Source organism: Vanellus vanellus (assembly GCF_965231255.1).
Source record: "Vanellus vanellus genome assembly, contig: HAP1_SCAFFOLD_230, whole genome shotgun sequence".
Classification (NCBI taxonomy): domain Eukaryota; kingdom Metazoa; phylum Chordata; class Aves; order Charadriiformes; family Charadriidae; genus Vanellus; species Vanellus vanellus.
The window spans coordinates 94,090-109,071 of record NW_028127607.1 but is presented as its reverse complement, the minus strand read 5'-3'; the positions used below and the strand labels follow the sequence as shown (position 1 = coordinate 109,071).

General features: G+C 51.9%; 1 protein-coding gene across 1 annotated transcript; it reads right to left on the bottom strand.

The window, feature by feature from the left end:
• Positions 1–727: 727 nt before the first annotated feature.
• LOC309685172 (electroneutral sodium bicarbonate exchanger 1-like) lies at positions 728–14,295 on the bottom strand (the record flags this gene model as incomplete). The annotated part of the gene is made up of 18 exons (XM_082500985.1): positions 728–907; positions 1,008–1,181; positions 2,462–2,530; positions 3,975–4,226; positions 4,825–4,986; positions 5,340–5,453; positions 6,156–6,296; positions 7,441–7,663; positions 8,548–8,681; positions 8,816–8,983; positions 9,739–9,879; positions 10,317–10,404; positions 10,779–10,918; positions 11,377–11,513; positions 12,468–12,628; positions 12,820–12,955; positions 13,359–13,502; positions 14,214–14,295. Coding segments are annotated over 18 exons (2,646 nt in total), but the record flags the coding sequence as incomplete, so codon positions are not given.
• Positions 14,296–14,982: the final 687 nt, after the last annotated feature.

The window sequence follows — 14,982 nt, the reverse complement described above, 5'->3', positions numbered from 1 at the left end:
GGAGCTCCCCCAGTCCCACCCCCACCAGAGCAGGGGCACCTACAGCAGTGGCACAGGACACCTCCAGGCGGATTTGGAATGGCTCCCGAGTGGGAGACTCCCCCACCTCTCTGGGCAGCCTGTGCCAGCGCTCTGCCGCCCGCCCTGCCCATAAATTTGCTCTTCCCGCCAAGCTGAGTGCATGGCGCTGGGATGCTCAGCAAAGATAAACGCAGTGAAAATTCTGCCAACCCCCTTCAGGCTAATCTTGCCGGGGGTCCTGCTGCTTGGTGGGGCTTTACCTGTCGCTGCTTGGCTTTGGGATATCCGCGGTGCTGCTCTTGCCCAGCTGCAGCCGAACGGAGTTTACAGCAGCAGCTTCCATCATCTCCTGGGACTCCTGACATAAAAAGGGACAAATCAAAGTTCTCTGTCTATGATCGAAGTGGAGATAAACTAAACACCCAGCAAAACGCACGTGCTGCCCTCTCCTTCTGACCTTCTGTTAGCGCAGCCGGGGAAAGACGTTTCACTCCAAACATTTTGGGTTAAAACCACCCTTATGAGCAAATCTTTCCATCATAATTATAATGTTTATTATAAATGGCACCTTTAAAAATTATACCGCTATTCAAGTGTTAAGCTCACTGCTAATTTAATGCGGGATCCAGGCTGTCAGGATCTATTTCTATTGAGTTCAGATCTTCCCCCAACATTTCAAGAGAAGCTGTGATGGAAAGAGGCAATCTCAGAGCCCGAGGGAGACATCCAGCCCCGAGCACCCAGCAAGCATCACCTCTTCTTTGGCTTCATTTTTGGCATCAGCCAACTTCTTCGTGCTTTCTGGCATAAGGTCATCCAAAAAGCTGAGCTCCCGCTTTGAGAAGCAGAAGTCCATCACTTTCCGGACAAACACGAGAGCCAAAACCTTCACAAAATGAGAGGGAAGAGGGGGTGAGGTGTAAGATGATGCTACGTCTCACTCCGACGCTGCAAACGTCCCGCTGCTGAGCGGCACCGGCTCTTACCATCATGGGAAAGATGATGGCAGCACGGGACACCTTGATGGCCCAGAGCAGGACGAGGCAGATGAGCTGGATCATGGTGAAGAAATGCACCTTCCGCAAGGGAACGTGCCGCAGGTAGATGAAATCCGGCTGGTGTTTTGCCGGCATCCAAAAGAGCTTCAAGCGGTCAAAGAACTGCAAAATAAAAGCGGAAAAGTTACTCCTTGGGGCTGCGGAAAGTTTCCGGCCCTGTTGGGACGTGGAAGGAGTTTTCAGGATCTCACGTGCAGTGAGAAATCCTGGATCCCACTTTGTTCCTCCTGGGAGCAGCACCCGTTTTCCCTTTGCTCCATCTATAAACCAGTGTGTCCATGAGAGCTGCCCACCAAATTGCAATTATTCCACATCCTTCTATTATAGAAACACAGAAGGGTTTAGGTTGGAAGGGACCTCGAAGATCATCCAGTCCCACCCCCTGCCCTGGGCAGGGACACCTCCCACCAGCCCAGGTTGCTCCAAGCCCCGTCCAACCTGGCCTTGAACACCTCCAGGGATGGGGCAGCCACAGATTCTCAGGGCAACCCGCGCTGGTGCCTCACCACCCTCACAGGGAAAAATTTCTCCCTGATATCTCATCTCAATCTGCCCTCTGTCAGTGTCAAACCATCCACCCTCGTCCCATCGCTCCCCTCCCTCATCCAGAGTCCCTCCCCAACTCTCCTGGAGCCCCTTTAGGCACTGGAAGGGGCTCTGAGGGCTCCCTGGAGCCTTCTCTTCTCCGGGCTGAACACCCCCACCTCTCCCAGCCTGTCCTCCCAGCAGAGGGGCTCCAGCCCTCCCAGCAGCTCCGGGGCCTCCTCTGCCCCCGCTCCACCAGGTCCATGGCTCTCCTGTGCTGTGGCCTCCGAGCTGGAGGCAGCACTGCAGGAGGTCTCCCCAGAGCAGAGCACAGCAGAGGGCACAATCCCCCCTCGCCCTGCCGGCCACACTGCTGATGCAGCCCAGGATGTGGTCGGCCTTCCGGGCTGCGATCGCGCATTGCCGGCTCATGGTGAGCTTCTCATCAGTCCGCACCCCCAGGTCCTTCTCCTCATACCATCTCACCCCCCCTCCCTGTTCTTCTATAAAAATATATTTTTAATATATTCTATTCTTCTGTTTGTTATTTGGCATTTCTCAGCCCACTGAATCCCCCAGCGAGGATTCCCACCGGCAGTAGAAATTGCCTTCGCTTTGCACTGAATTCCCCCATTTTCACCACACCAAACAGTGCCCTGTCCCAAACCATGACGCAGAGCGCGCTGAACTTGCCTGGTCCTCCCGCCCTACGTACCTCCTGTGCCCCCACCAATCTTTTCCTTATACAAAATACTTTCACTGCCTGCTTTTGGGGAGGTTTTCTCCCACACCACTGCTTTTTTCCTGCGTCTCTGGAGATGACACAGCAGGGAGCTGCACGCTGTAAGAGTCCGTACCTGAATCCCTCTGAGCGACGACACACCCATGTAGAGAAAGACACCGTAAAGCACAGGCATGGGTATAAACTGGGAAATTAAAAAAAAAGAATGAAATAATTTATTTTTTTTAATTGCTTTTTCAGTATTACTGCTCTCTTCTAGAGGCACTGCCTAAAATTGCCTAAAGCTTTCCAGTTTCCACAGGGTTGGAGATGTGTCACCTCTTAACCCGTAGAGGTTTTGTGCGTGCGAGTGAGTTAATGCTCTGCTTTAGGCTGAGCTTCTGAGTTACGTTTCATTAGAATAATCCTGTTTTCCTGAAAGGTTGGAGGAAAATAGGCCATTTCACCCATGCTACTGTACGCCACGTTCTGTGATGGCAGAAGAACATTTCTACACATTCTTGCGGCAACACCCAAAAGCAAAGTGCCTCCTTTTAGCCTAGAGCTGAGGTGACTTTGTGGGAGTGTCCTGGTTTGAGAGACACAGGACTAATTTCTCTTCTAATGCTTGGGAAAACTGCACTTTTTTAGAAGACTCCAGTGTCTGAATTTGTGAAAATATTTACTTTACAGCCAGCTGTGGTGTGTGGGTCTCAAGGTCTCAGTGTTTTCGAGCTCGCCAGGTGCAGGGATGAGGAGGAGCGAGACCCGGGCACTTGACCCAAGCTGGCCAACAGGATTATTTCATACCATCAACGTCACACTCATTATAAATTAGAAAGTTTGCTGCAAAGTTCTCTCTCTCCCTTGATGGCTGCCATCCTGAGAACTTCGTGCCCTGGTGCCGGAGCCCTGAGGCCTTCCCTTCCTCCTGAAGCCGTAGCACTCGCAGTGTCCCACATTAGCTGTCCACTGCTGGGAGTGCACAGCTTCCTACTGATAGAATTGGCCGAGTATAATCTTTGCATATTCTGTACTGGTGTCGGGATCAATATCAGTTCTTTAGTGCTGTTAATGTTAATTATCTAATCTTATTCTATTAAATCTGTTTATACTTCAGCTCTCGGGTTTTCTTGTTTTTCCCAATTTCCCTTTCCCAGGTGGGGAGGGGTCATCGGGTGATAGAATGATTGTCTAAATGACCACAAATTGTTATGGGTCTCTCAAACCGTAACAGGGAGGAACACACAAGGAAGCCCACGGGGATGATTTTGGTGTGTTTAGCTACTGGGAAAGGCTGTTGGGAGGCATTTGGGGGAGCCAATTGCATCCCATAAGGTGCTGCCTGCTTGAAAGACAGCAGTGTACTGGTCTGAATCCGCTTCATCATAACCCATAAACACAGGTGGGCCTGAGAGACACCTGGGAATTAAAGCAGTTGTCCTGCTCGCTTGCCTCGAGGACACCAAACTGGGGTGTGAAGGGCTGGAAAGCGTAACTGAGGCTGGTTCCCACCGTGGGCCAAGCCTCAAGGTTTGGGATCGCCTCCTCCTCTGCTCCACACCTACTCAGGCCTGGAGGGAGGGGATGGTTTTTGTATAACCTCCAGAAAGCTCACGCTTGTTGGGCATTTTGCATTTTCCTCTTACCTTTAACACCGAAGTGAAGAAGACAGAGCAGCCCATGAGCACAAAGATCATCAAGCCGGTGACTCTCTGCTCTCGTATCCCCAGAAACTTGGGTTGTTCTCCTGGAGCTGAGCAGCCAGACTCCACTTTGAGGCTATTGACGTGGGTGATGGACAGGACAGTCGCAGCCACAAACCAGGGCAGCCCCATCACGGAGCACACCCCGAGCATCACGGCCACCATGAAAAGGTCCAGGTGGTACCCGCATCCTTTCTGTGGGCAGCAAAACAAGGAACAGAGCATCTCACAGCACAAGAGTGAGGACAACGTTGCGACTCAGACTCAAACCCTACTTGGGCGCAAGTCACCCTCTTGAAAATTTAAGAGAAGAATTGGCAAAAATAAGGATGGATCCGGTCTTTGCGCAAGCACCTTGCATGAAAATCTGGCAGGGGTTCAGACCAAGTGGATTTGGGAGGTTTGTGCAATAGCTACTTCTCAAAAAAAAAAACCAAACAAAAAAGACTATTTTCATTCATAAAGAAAGTTCTACCACTGGCAAGCAAGGCGTGACCCTGAGTTATCCCTGGCAGTGTGTCAAAACAGTTCGTTCCCCCAGCTCCTGCTGGCGTTTTGAAACAAAAACACGCTTCTATAGTGCTCGAAAATTAATTTGTTCCTCCAAAAGGTTGCTCATCTGAACTGCCCTCGTTTGCTCCCTGTGACATCACTAATCCAGCAGAGCATCCTGCCACACAGCCTGACATTGTCCCAAACCAACGCCTTCACAAAGCACTTGGCATAGGAGCTTCTCCCCACACCTGCAGCCCAGAGTGGGGTGGGGATGGGGTCAGCTCTTGCAGCCCCTTACCTTCAGCTTGTGCTCCTTCCTGTTGACAATGACAGCCGTGATCTGCTGATCCATGAATATCAAGATGGTGCAGAGCAGAGCTGGGATGGGCGCGGCCAACACTGTCCACCAAGGGTTGGGCCCTATGGGGTTGACCAACCACCCGCGGTCGTCTCTGGTAGGCTGCAACAAAGCCAAAACACACATCAGGATCAACTCCCAGCCCAGCCACTTCACTGGCTTTGATTTTCCTCTCCATCGCTGTGCCGCCTCATCTCCTGGCCCTGCCTTCGTGTCACCCTCTCCTACGGGGTTCAGCAGTGCCAGCGTCCTCATCGCAAGCACCTGTACATACTTCTGTAGGTATCAAGTTTTGGGGCTGGCGTCTTCTTTCCAGAAGGAAACAATGCACTCGGAGGTGGAAGAGGAGATGGTAACACCACCAGCATCTCCAGACTCAGCCCTGTCCTGTCCCAGCATCACCTTGTGGCATCCCCAAGGGCTGAAAGCGGCTCCACACCAAAACACCCCATTACCTTGAACATGTGGGGGACGTGGAGCTTCGGTGACGGGATCCCAACCAGGAAGTCAATGAGCACCATGACAACGATGGTGAGGAAGACACCAAAGTCACTTACTGCGGACCGTACCTGGGGCAAGAAAGGAGAGCTGAAAGGGACAGCACAAACGGGGCCATACCGTGAGATGGAAAAGTTAAAGACATCAACAGCATTAAGGCTGGTTAACAAATTCCCACCACTCTGAGAAGATGCAGCCAAATCCCTCGGTTAGATGCTGTTGCTGTGTTTGTACCTGCGAGATCTGGGGTCAGGCAATAAAAAAAGTTTAATTAGGTGGAAAAGGGTGGTTTAAATTCAAACTTTAAAAAAAAGCCAATAAATATTAAAAAATAAGGAAACAGACGTCTGCCACTACAGCTGCACTCACAGCGACAATGGGAATAAGGCACTGAGGCATCATTTACTCCTCAAAAGGAAGAAACAGTGTCTTTTGTGTCTTTTTCTATGGCAGCTCCTCATTTGAATCAACTTTCCCCTTGGGCACACCAGGTGAAAAAAAACACAAACGAAAAAACAACAAACAACCAACTTAGGAAGACCGATTTCCCACTGCCTGGGCAAAAAACCGCTCCGGGGCAGGTCGCGAGGCAGGTGGGAAATGCTACGATCGTTTTGCACTCCTGGAAATGAGTGAGGGACATCCAAGTTTGGCCTTCAAGGTCCAATATTTCCCAGTTTGACCAAGCGGTGGCAAACACTGCTTAGTGCTCCGGGAAAGCCATTTTGGGAAATGAGTGTGGAGACTGCTGCTGGCCACCGTCTTCTACCTACTCTGGTCGGGAAGTAGCGGCTGGTCTTAAACTTCTTCAATAAGCCCGACAGGACAAAGGTGGAGAAGAAGAGGATGCAGCACCAGAAGAGGACATCGGGCGTGTAGGGGCCATCGTGTCCACAGGCAGGTCCACGAAACTCTCCATGCAAATACCGACATTCCTGGGGAAACAGAGCATCAGGACACAAAGGTAGTGCACATGCGGCAAGGAAACCTCGGATAACTAGGGAGTTTGGAGGATCTTGCTCCAAGATCTGTGACCTCGGGACTGCTGCTGCCAGCGGAGATTTATATTTAACGATCAACAGCAGCTGAATAAGTGACACATGGAACTACACAGACAGCGGAGAGAGGAGATGTGATGGGACACTGTACCACAGACCCATGGCACATCCTCTGCTTGAACAGCAGGTAACCGTGGCTGAAGAAGACACCAGAGGGGAAGGAAACACTGGAAACTCTTGGGGAGAGTGAAAGAGGGAACGGGGAATGAGGGCTAAGACAACAGCGACAGGAAAGGAGAAGAGACAAATTGTCCCTTCCCAGGGGCGGGCTCACAGGACACGGACAAGGGGGGTGAAGATGTCCATAAGAGCATCCCACCCTGTGCCTGAGCTCTGATTCCAGCAACAATGGCCCAAGGGGCTGCTCAGACATGCAAGTTTATGCACGTACCTTCAGACAGCGCTGAGTAAGAAAGCAAGGCCTGGAGTTACTAGGAACCAATTAAGGAAGCTAATTATGGCCTTCAAGCATGAACTGAAGTCCTCCAACTTCTCCAATAACCAAAGCACCCACTGAACCTTGCTCCCAGACAGAACCGCTGTCCTGAGGATAACAGTTATTGCCCACCATGTCGGGGATGAGGTAGAGTCTCCTTCCCAGGCCCAAGGGGGTTAAACCCACACCTTAGACTGAAGTAATGACTTTTCAGAGCACCACTGGCACAGTTGGAAGCCCATCATCACCTGAAGGGCTCTGAGCTTTGCACCAGGCCAGTGCCCCTGGAACCCGCGGCCGCAGCACGAGGAAGCAGTGACTCGGGGCACTTACAGTCACCGTGAGGTTCTCCCAGGTGATGCCAGACACATTGATCTTGTTGCTCTCCCAGAACTGCAGGGTTCCGTTGCTGGGATGGGTCGGTGCCTCACACTTACAGCTGGGAGGAGAGAAGCCAAGACAGGGGTGAGGGGAAGGCGATGGAGGTGCAGCCCTGAGCTCCTGCCAAGGGGCAGTGGCGTTTTAGGAGGAAGAAACCCACTAGGAGATGGTGAGGAAGTCCAGCTTGCTGTGCGTGTGCACAGGGTAGGTCACTCGCAGGTGACTCAGCTTCTCCAGAGCCTCGTAGATGAAGATGATGCAGATGAGGGAGGCAAAGGCTTCTTCGGTGAAGCGGGTGATGTAGCACACCAAAGAGCTAGCATCAGTGGCCACCAGCACTATGCAGAAGAAGGCGGTCCACAGACCAATGCACGCCCGTAGAGAGAGATAAGAGAGCGCGTAGTCCCTGGGAAAGCAAAAGAAAACGCAGGGTGGAGAGGGCAGCAAGAGACTCCGAGCCGTGCCTTCCTTCGGGGAAAGTCGGCAGCAATTCAGGAGCGTGTCAAGGCTGCGGATGGTAAATGCAGTTTCCGGTCCTACGACAGACAGCCTCGGGGCTGCGGCACAGGGTGTGGGCCCGCAGGAGGAGAGGCTAATTAATCCTTATTTAACAATGACCTTGTGTTAATGCCTCGGAGCCTAACTGAGGTCAGGTCCCTGTTGTGGAAGGTGGTGTTCTCCCACATCACCCCGATGCCCTAACAGCGAAACCGGCTGGGTTTGCACCCAGTTACCTGCTGCCAGCAAGTTGGGGCTTCAGAATAAATTTAATTGCAATAAGGGGGTTAATCTCCCATCACAGTTGCCACAACAAAAAGACTGTCATGGAAAATATCCATTTCGCGTGAAAAGCTCCTGCTTTCTCAAAAATCATCAAAACATTGGACCAGAAAACTCTTTGGATATGTGGGTAAAATATATTTCCACTTCCAGCAAAAATCATGCAAAAAAGTGCCCGAGTTTGTACTGAGAGGAAAGCAAATCTTCCCTCATTCCCAAACCAGAGTCATTTGTCTCATCTTCCCTGTGCAGCCCATCTCGGGCATCCACATCCTTGTGGTTTCTCCTCCTCCTGCTCTTTCACTTTAACCCTAAAAACCCCGAACCACCCATCCATCCTTCAGAGACTGAGGGCTCCTGCACCGTCACATACTAAAGCAGCAGCGCGTGATGTCTGTGACACAGAAGACAACTTAAATCCACCAACTACCACTAAGAAAAACATCTTTTCTCCATCCCTGCCTTCTTCCAAAGGCGCTCGCAGCACCTGGCCGCAGCAGCCAGCCTTACTTGCAGAATTTGTAGAGGATCTTCTCGAACACGAGGACGGGACCGGTGCTGCCGAGGATGGTGAGAGGTTGGCCAGCAAAGAGGGAATACACCACACCGGTCATGGATGCGCCCAGCAGCGACTCCATGGCACTCTGTCCGGGGAAGAGAGGCAGCAGCGAGTAATTAAATCATTAGGGGGAAAAAAACAAGTGCAAATTCACTGCAGCAAGGACTTTTGCATGAGTTTTGGCCTCCCCCGTGCCACCCAACAGAGAGAGGTGCTCACTATGTGGCCGTTGGTCGCCTCCCCCAGCAGTCCCCCGAAGGTGATGATGGGGGACATGCAGGCACAGTAGAGGAAGAGGAAGGACGCCAGACACTGCAGGCTCAGACCATCCCGAAAGTCACTCCAGAACCAGGGGGCTTTTCGCTTCACATCCCGGATCAAACCTCCAAAGAGCCTGGAGGAAGGAAAAAAAAAACCAAACCATTTTCGTGGAAGACAGCGTTAAGTTTTCTTGGCTGAGGAAGGACAATCGCAAGCACAGAGTAACTTCCATTGCTAAAAAGAAGTCTCCTTCTCCCATTTTAGCCCCAGTAGAAACTGAGGCATACAAAAAACCCTCCAACAAAAAGAAAAAGAGACCAAACCTGAGAGCCCGTCCCCTCTTATTGCAACAGTCCCTCACTTTGAGAAGCAGCAGAGCTCTACCTGGAGGTACTTACACATCTGCTTCCACCCCAAAGCAAGAAAACCTGTGTGCAACCATGCTGCGGCTCAGCCCAGCTGCCCAAATCTCCCACCCGCCCAGCCCAGGGGACCAAGCTGGGAACCTGGAGCCCCTTCACTGACCCAGTTAACCCCAAAACTCTGCTAGAAGGGAGGTGTGCGCTCAGATTTTAGGGGCAAACAGAAAAACACCCCACCAAACTATTTCAGTTCACACCTTCCTGTCCGCTCCAGTTCAGGACCGCTGTGCTTCTCCGGCTTGCTGTGAGAAGCGCTGTCATCGAGAGCTTCTGGCACCTTCCTTTTTTCCTGTTAAAATGGAAATAAGATAAAGATATGTCTTTGCAGCCACTGGCTTGTTTTGCTTTTTGGGCTGGGTACGTGACCTGTGAATTTGGGCCCCTGAGCAGCACCCCCAGCCGTGCTGCCCTCCTGCCCGTCCCCCTCGTGCCTCCTTCTGCCGCAGCACCCACCTGCGAAGGGACGTTTTTCGGGGGCTCAATTCGGATGGAGGGATCCCACTCTCCTGGCGGCAAAACCATGACCTGATCCAGAAACTCATCGATGCCAGCCACCAGGTCAGCCCGGTTCTTGGCTTTATAGGCAACATCGTGGAAAACCTGCCGTAGGAGACAACCTGGTGAGAGCATGACCCATCTCGGATGTCCTAACCAGTGCAATAAGCTCTTGGCTAAATGCAAGGTCATTTCCCCCAAATCGCCTGTTGGAAGTGGCAGGAAATATTCCCCCCAAAGCAAAAATCTGTGCATCACAGTATTTGTAACCATCTCCACCAGGCTCCCATCCCCCATGGCACACCACAGCCTTCTGCTTCAAGCAGAGAAGTTTCACTGGCCCTGGCAATGCCACCACTGGGGACAGCGTGCTGGGGACCCTGGGGAGAAGGATGAGGCGCGGGCTGCAGCCCAGGTGGGATTTTAGCCTCCAGCAGGCAGCTAACAGGGACAACAAACCCTCTTCCTCACTACTACAGAGACAGGGAGAGGTGAAGAAAGCCCAAAAAAATGACCCGGAGATATCTCTTATCTCGTCACACCTCGTCCGTCATGATAGTAGCCATGGACCTGCCGATCTCATGGTACTGATGGGCTTTTCCTCCTGGTCCAAGCAAAACAAACAGGAACCTAGGCAAGAAAACCAAAATGAGAGAGAAGAACATGGCCTCACTCAAAGGGCGCCCAAGGAAATCCCTGGGAGCTCCCAGCCCAGAGCGTGGCTCCAGGGGGGACGTGTAGGCTCACTGACTCCGGTGATGAATTTGAAACGCATCAAAACCAAATGCAAATTTGAGGTTTGGGCCAACTTTCATTAAAATTGGCCAATGGGTTTAAAAGCTCCAGCAGGGAAGGGAGGAATGAAAGCACGGAGATGTGGGTGGGAGAAACATGCTTGCTCCCACTGGCCGTGTTCCCCTGGGACGCCCAACTGATGCATGAATTTGGTGTTTTGTTGTGGTGTTTTTTTTTTTAAATAAAAACTTTGCGCTTCTCATTCAGACCTCGTTGGGATGGGAACTTCCGTCATGCCCGAGAGGAGGACAGCTGGGGTCAGGCGGACAAATGCCACGATGGGCTGGCGAAGGAAATCCAGCTCTCCTACGAGCACGTTGCATGCTTCAGCCCCGGTGGGAATTTTCTTCATGAAGCGCAGCTCCGCCTGGGCATGACAAAGGATTTTCAGGCCATTACCCCAAAAGTAAAGCCCACCGCACTCTGCAGAACACTCTGCAGCCAAGTTCGCAAGAACAAATCTGGCCCTAAAGGCGTAACAAAGCTACGAGTGTCTCACCTTGCTTAGATCCACTGCATTGGTGTCACGGTTCACCCCATTTTTAGCTTCTGCAGTGGTGGGAGATGGATGAGGAGTGAGTGTTTGGGTTGGGAGGAGAAAGAAAGACACTGAGAAAGACAGGCAAAGAGCAATCGGGACACTTCTCCTTTGCCGGGAGAAGTCTAATGGGGCCAAAGCCCTGCAGAAACCTTCACCTGGTGCCAAAGCCTGGCAGAAACCCTCACCGGGTACCAAACCCTGCAGGAACCCTCACCTGGCTTGCCGAGGGGATGCACGTCTAACTGCTTCTTGCTCATGTCAGCAAATGAGCAGACGATGGGGAGAAGGTTGTTTCTTTTCTTCTCGTTCTGATGGTGATGCTTCTTCAAAAGCACTTCTCGAACTTTCGCCCGCATGCGCTCATCAAACTCTGCAGACTGCTCTCGCTGGCCCAGGATCATATCTGGAGATGGCAACGGGAAACGAAGCCGTCAGAGCAGAAAGTCCCCAAGCCCCGACCCCTCAAGCCCCCGGCGAAGGCTGCGCCATGCAGGATACCCTAACGAGGGCTCAGCCTTGCTTAGCAAGACGTTTTAACGCAGTTCAGCCTTTGCAGCGAAAGGAAGAATTCTCTTTTGCTAAAAGCCATCATCAAAGTGCTTATTCATCACTCCGCTCAGATAATTATTCCCAATCCTAGATAATGCCATTTTTTTGCCCAATCTGGCGTTTCTAGACAGACTCTCTAGACTCGACACATTTCAACAAATTATAAGCAATCTCTAGCACAGACTTTCCCAGAGTTTCCTTTGCCCATCGACTGCAATTTGCCAAACACAGGGAGAAACGTGCTAAGAACGGCTCCGACTTCTCCAGCTCTTGCAAGGGCTGAATGGAGACCTGCCAGTCAAAGATAATTTCTCCAAAGCCGCTTTTTCAATTAACTTCAATTATCTTCCCCACAGAAATATGCTGCTTGGTCACCTGCCATATAAACTCTGCCTTTAAAGCTCTTAAATCCTGGATGTTAAGGCAATAGGAAAAAAACAAAACAAAACAAAGAACGGGAGGAAACAGCTTGTAGTAAGTAGTTTATTTAAGGAGGTTCAGCTCTTAGGCAGACTCCGTGTTTCTGAGAGCAGCCTGCCAAGCCCTGACACTCCTTTCTGGCCGGAGAATATTCTCTAATCGCCTCTCTGACCCCACAAATTGCTTTCAAAAGGCTCCCATACTGGGAGAAAAAGCTGATGTGACTGTTGTACACCCAGTCTACATCCAAAAAGCAACCCACGATTTAAAAACACAGCGCGACTTCTGGAAAAGGATGTGCCATTGGGGCAGGGTTTGATACGGGAGTGAAGGGCACCGCGGCAAATTGAGCTCAGCCGTTCCCGGCGGGACGCAGCGTGCTCAGTACCTGCGATCTCTTCGATGCTGTTGGCACAAACGTCCAGCAGCACCATCCCGTTGCTGATGCAGCTCCGCAGCTCAAAGAGGCTGTGCAAGGACAGCGTGGCCACGTAGGGCTTGCTCCAGCGCTCGCCGCCATCTTCCACGTCCTCCTCAAACTTCAGCCACCTGCGGACATCGGGCACGATCAGCCCCGTTGCAAGAAAACAGCCTCAGCTCTGCAACCCCTTCGGTGCAGCTACGGGGCGGCAAGAGGAGAAGGCTCCGCGCATCGGCACCTGCAGCTGCAAAAGCTTCGCGTTCCAGAGAGCGGAAGGCAGAGCCCACGGCCGCCACCGCAGCCGGCGGCAGGGATTTACCTTGCCGTTTCCTTCCACTCGGCATCTTCACCCGCCTTCAGGAAGATCTCATCCAGCTCAGTGAACAAGTGGTGGGGAACATGCTGCTCGTCCTCCTCGGTGCTGAGGATGAACTGCACCCGCTGGGATGGGGTGTCTGGGGGCAGAAGATAAATCCCGTTACCACACCTGCATTCGACCCGTCACGCTCACACGCAAAGTGGCCATCGATCGGCACCAGTTCAGCCCTAAATATTGGGCTAGCCCCTCTCCCCCGGGTCTGGCCAGGCTTGCACAGAGCCACGGAGAAGGAGAAGCATCTGTTCCACCTCTGCATAAGGACGGGCCACTTTCCTTCCCCACGTTTCCATTTTTAAAAGCAGGATCCCTCTACGGAAGACCAGCCTCAATCCATTATGCCTTCAACTGCCTCCCAAATAATGCCACTTTCCCTCAGAAGAACAGCAAACCACACAAATCAGCCACACAGACCTGCTTGCAGAGGACCCCGACACCCACGCAGCCCCGAGAAGGCTCGTGAACACTGCGGCGGGACTTACAGTGGTAGCCCTGCTCCATCGGGGCACAGTCCTTCTCCCGTTCCTTCTTCCGATGCTTCTGGCGGTGGGGTCGGTGGTGCCGGTGGCACCGGTGGCTTTGCCTCACCAGCGGCATCCGCACGCCCACGGACAGAGTGCGGTGGCCTGCGAAAAAAGCAGTGTTCGCATCACTCTCGATATTGCGGAGACGGTTGACGCCGCTGCCACGATTAAACCAGCGCATCCATCCCAGGAGGAAACACCAACTTCTCTTCATTTTAGTTTCGCTGCATCCCTGAATGTCAGAGACCCCTCCCTTTTTCCAAGCCTGTTTTACTCTAACTTTGCAACAACAGAGCAACAACAAGCGATGGCTCCGGGTCACCTAAAAGTGCCCTGAAAATATCAACCCTTGTCTAAAATTCCAGCTTTGGCTGGACAACACTCAGACCTGCTCATTAAGCAGCGACAGAAGGTAATTATTTTTAAAATCTTTGTATGGCACAAGGCAACAAGAGGAGATCCAATCAGTCCTGTGATAATGAAGTCTGGAACAAAAAAAAAAGAAAATCACAGCCCTGTGTCTGCAGCCATCAAATTATTCTCCTGACCTCTCCAAGCCAAGAGCAGCCTCTGAGAAAACAAGCTGGGAACTACCAAGCTCTGTGGCCAACGCTCACACCGCAGATGCCATGGGGGCTTTTTCCCCTCTGTCTAAAAGCCATAATATTAAAACAATGTGAAAATAACTGTGCTTGTTTATTTAGAAGCACGCCACGTTTCGCTGCAGGTGATGCATACGCTGAGCACAGGACGCGGCAGGGACTTAGCGTGACGGAAAAACGCGTGGGGCTCGTGGCACCTCTCCCGACTCACCTTCCAGCTCCTCCTTCTCATAGTGAATAGTGACAGCGGTGCTCGTTCTTCCCTGGTCAATCACCGCCTCCTCGTCGTGTCTCTGTTTAGCGAGGAGAAGAAGATACAAGTTGGGACCAGGTGAGGAGAGCTCCCTTACGTCTTCCCAGTCATCACCCATCCCTGCGGCCACGTGAGCCCAAGAGCATCACACCTCTGCGTGTCTCCTCCTCCAGGCACAGCCCAAAAAACACAGACTTGGAGGTTTTTATTCCCATACCCAAATAAAACCACCTGTAATGTCACCTGTATTGTATATACCGTGAGTCTGGAAGGATTTACTAAAAGGGGAGACAGTTGAGTGTTTCAAACCAAACCCAAACCTCCTGCTTCGTTCTTGTGGTTCCTTTCGAAAAATTAAAATTAAAAAAGGGATTTCCAAACTGGGGGTGGAGTGGGGTGGGGGAACCCAACTCCACACTTTTGAGCACAGCCAGTTTCATTCTCCAAAAGTGATACCTGCAGGACTCACTAGATGGCACTTGGCCACAGGACATGGCCACCATCAACCTCCAAAGGCCCTCAAGAACCTGCAAGGGTGAAGCTTCGACTTCAGCCCAACCAGGCTCGGGCTTCTCTTGCTGCAAGCCTGCTTTCCACACAAAACTGCGTTTTTCTCCTCAAAAGAAAAGCCAAAGACTAACAGCTAATGCCCTCCTTGGCTGAAATACCACTGCCAGCGCTGCACAAAGAGCATCTGTGCCTTAAAAGCTGAAGGAGAATTACAGGC